The following is a 2,822-nucleotide window of genomic DNA, read 5'->3' as shown; positions in this document are numbered from 1 at the left end:
ACAAGACAAGAGGGATCTTGTCTATCTTCTATCATGGCTCTACTTTCAGCACTCAGAACAACGTCTGGCACATTGTAGATGCTCAGTAAACAAATCAAGCACTTGATAAATCTTTGAGAAAATAAAATGGACAGAACCAAACTTTCCCAGATTGGTTTTGCCAGGTCTGCTGATGCCTCGCCAGATAAGAGAAGCTCTACATTTATAAAGCATTTCATTTCCTCTGCAAACAAGAAAAACTTACCCTGAACACGAAATCTAGAAATAGATTTGGCCCGTTTCCTAAATGGAAAATATTTCATGTGTCACCAGAAATTATTTTCCCACAGCTTGTGCTACATCAAAATATTAAAGTTGACTGCAAATATCCCATTTTTAAAAGTTGGTGCAAGCTAGAAATGATTTTTTTTTTGTAGCAAAGGAAATATAAAAACTTCCTGATGTTTGAACACTCCCAGAGGTCCCAAAACTGAAAATGTCATTATAAATTAGGATAGATTTTAAAAAATGACGACTGAGAAATATCATTAAAAGTTTGGTCATGAATATGTACAGTTTTTGGTTATAAAGCCAGCACTTGTTTAAGTAATTACATATGAGCAACAGCAGGAAAAAAAAATCCCTCAAGTCTCCCCTTTGTTAGTTTTTACTTGTGAGTTCTATAAAATAATCTCATATTTAAATTTTTTTATAAATTTCTTGTCAGTAAGTGAGATGGTTCATCTGAAGGATTTTAGTGATTTTTAAAGTTAAAAGAGGGATTTAATTTTTAAATTTACACTAGCAGATGACTGCTAATTAAATTTCTTCTAATCTTTGTTTTATCTTCAGTTTTCCCAGATTTGCTCAAAGCAATCCCAGTGAGTATCCACGTCAACGTCATTCTCTTCTCCATGATCCTTATTATCTTAACTATGGTGGGGACAGCCTTCTTCATGTACAACGCTTTTGGCAAGCCTTTTGAAACTCTGCATGGTCCACTAGGGTTGTATCTTCTGAGCTTCATTTCATGTAAGTACAACATTCTACTCCTGAAGACAAATGTGTGTCATTTTAGCGTGTCAAAATACAGGTCTATCCAAATATAAAGTTACAGTATAAATGTTCACAGTAGCATTATAAATAATAATGGAGTAGCATTACAAATGATAGTGGAGAAAAATATAATTATCTAAACAGTAGGGAATTCAATAAATATGCTATGATAGTCTATGTGAATATGATGCTGACGTTAAATTATATTTTTGAAGGAGATATAAACAAAGCATAAATGCTTGTAACAAAAAGCTAAGTGAAAAAAAGCAGTATATAAGATTTTATGAACATGGACCTAGTTGCATATATATATAGAGAGAAAGAATATACATATATAGCTTCTATATATATAGCTATCTATACATAACTTCTATATATAGATATATACAGAAACACACATATATGTAGAGTATCTATCTATCATCTATCTATCTATCTAGAGAGAGACACACACACACAAACACATCATTCTGTTGGTAGTAGTTACCTCTGAGCAGTAAAATTGATTTTCATTTTTTCTCATACTTTTAAATATTTACAAATGTTCAATAATATGTATTTACTTATCAAAAAAATAAATAAAAACCATTAAGCAAAAGCAAAGGGCCAGTGTTCCACCCACATATGAATTGCCATATGCAAGCCTGTAGGCACTTTATGTAGCCTAATGGTAGGTCTATTTGGATAGTTCATTAATAAACATGTGCTACTCATAATCAGGGCTGGTGGAAAAGCCTATAAAATCCAGACAGGACCACAGGGTGCTTAGGCTATATTTCAGAGGAGAAAAAAGATGATACACACACACACACACACACACACACACACACACACACACACACACACACACACATACACACGTATATATTTATATGTAGCCATTTTTCTATAGGATGTCTCATGATTTTATCTCACTCCAAACTTGTAAAAGACTCAATAATACTTTTTCTATTCCCAAGAAGCAAGTAGCTTCATTAATGATTTCATGGAGAGATGAGAGAGATTACCACCCACACTAGCAAACACTGTATTGGAAGTCTCCATTCTCTTCTGTTTCATTCTCCACTGAACTTGTCCTCTGTCAGCAAGCCCCAGGCCCCTTCTTCCTCTTGACACCACTCCCTTCCCTTGGCATAATTCAACTCCAGCCATAAACTTGCCTAGCACCCCCTCTATAAAACAAGCCTAGTAGTTAACAAGGACTCACTTGTCTTAGAAGGCATTCGAGCCTCTAGCCATTATTGCTTGAGCACACTTTCTAATCCCATCCACATCTTGCTAATCAAATGATTCACCGAACCAAAGTAGTTGTCTCTCTAGTGGGGGTTCTGCTAATATTTTTTCCAGATCTTTAACAAGCAAATAATACCATTCTCAATTACCCTATGAGGGCAGACTCTAAATCTTTCTCCTCTTTTTATCTCTAGCAAAAGCATCCAGCATGAGGTTCTGCACACAGTAAACAATTCAACATATATTGTGAACTTGAAAAAGCCCAGAAGAAAATGTTAACTGGGTCACTTAGTATGGGACAGGTCAGAGAAATCAGAATTCAAATGGTTTACAATTAGCAGAGCAGGCCCACAGAGGTGGTAGCGTGTGAGCCAGAGAGAGATGGGATGGAACATCATACAAGAAAGCCAAGGGCTTTGCAGTCAGGGAAGAGGAGCAAGAGTACAGGTACGGGGTGTGGACAGACAGACACAGACAGCGATTTGATCTCATGGGAAGGCCCAGGTTAGAAGTGGGTGTTGCCATGACTTTCCACTACCCAACATACCAAACCA

General features: G+C 36.0%; 1 protein-coding gene across 1 annotated transcript in view; it reads left to right on the top strand.

Moving 5' to 3' along the window:
• Positions 1-2,822, top strand: part of CLRN1 (clarin 1) — a 34,768-nt gene that overhangs the window by 22,600 nt on the left and 9,346 nt on the right. The window contains exon 2 of the mRNA XM_011374240.1: positions 832-1,011. Coding sequence (XP_011372542.1) covers positions 832-1,011 — 180 coding nt within the window. The remainder of the gene's footprint in view (positions 1-831; positions 1,012-2,822) is intronic.

The sequence above is a fragment of the Pteropus vampyrus genome, unplaced genomic scaffold (assembly GCF_000151845.1).
Source record: "Pteropus vampyrus isolate Shadow unplaced genomic scaffold, Pvam_2.0 Scaffold242, whole genome shotgun sequence".
In the NCBI taxonomy this organism is placed as follows: domain Eukaryota; kingdom Metazoa; phylum Chordata; class Mammalia; order Chiroptera; family Pteropodidae; genus Pteropus; species Pteropus vampyrus.
Note: the sequence above shows the minus strand (reverse complement) of the source record. Positions and strands in the feature narration are given on the sequence as shown.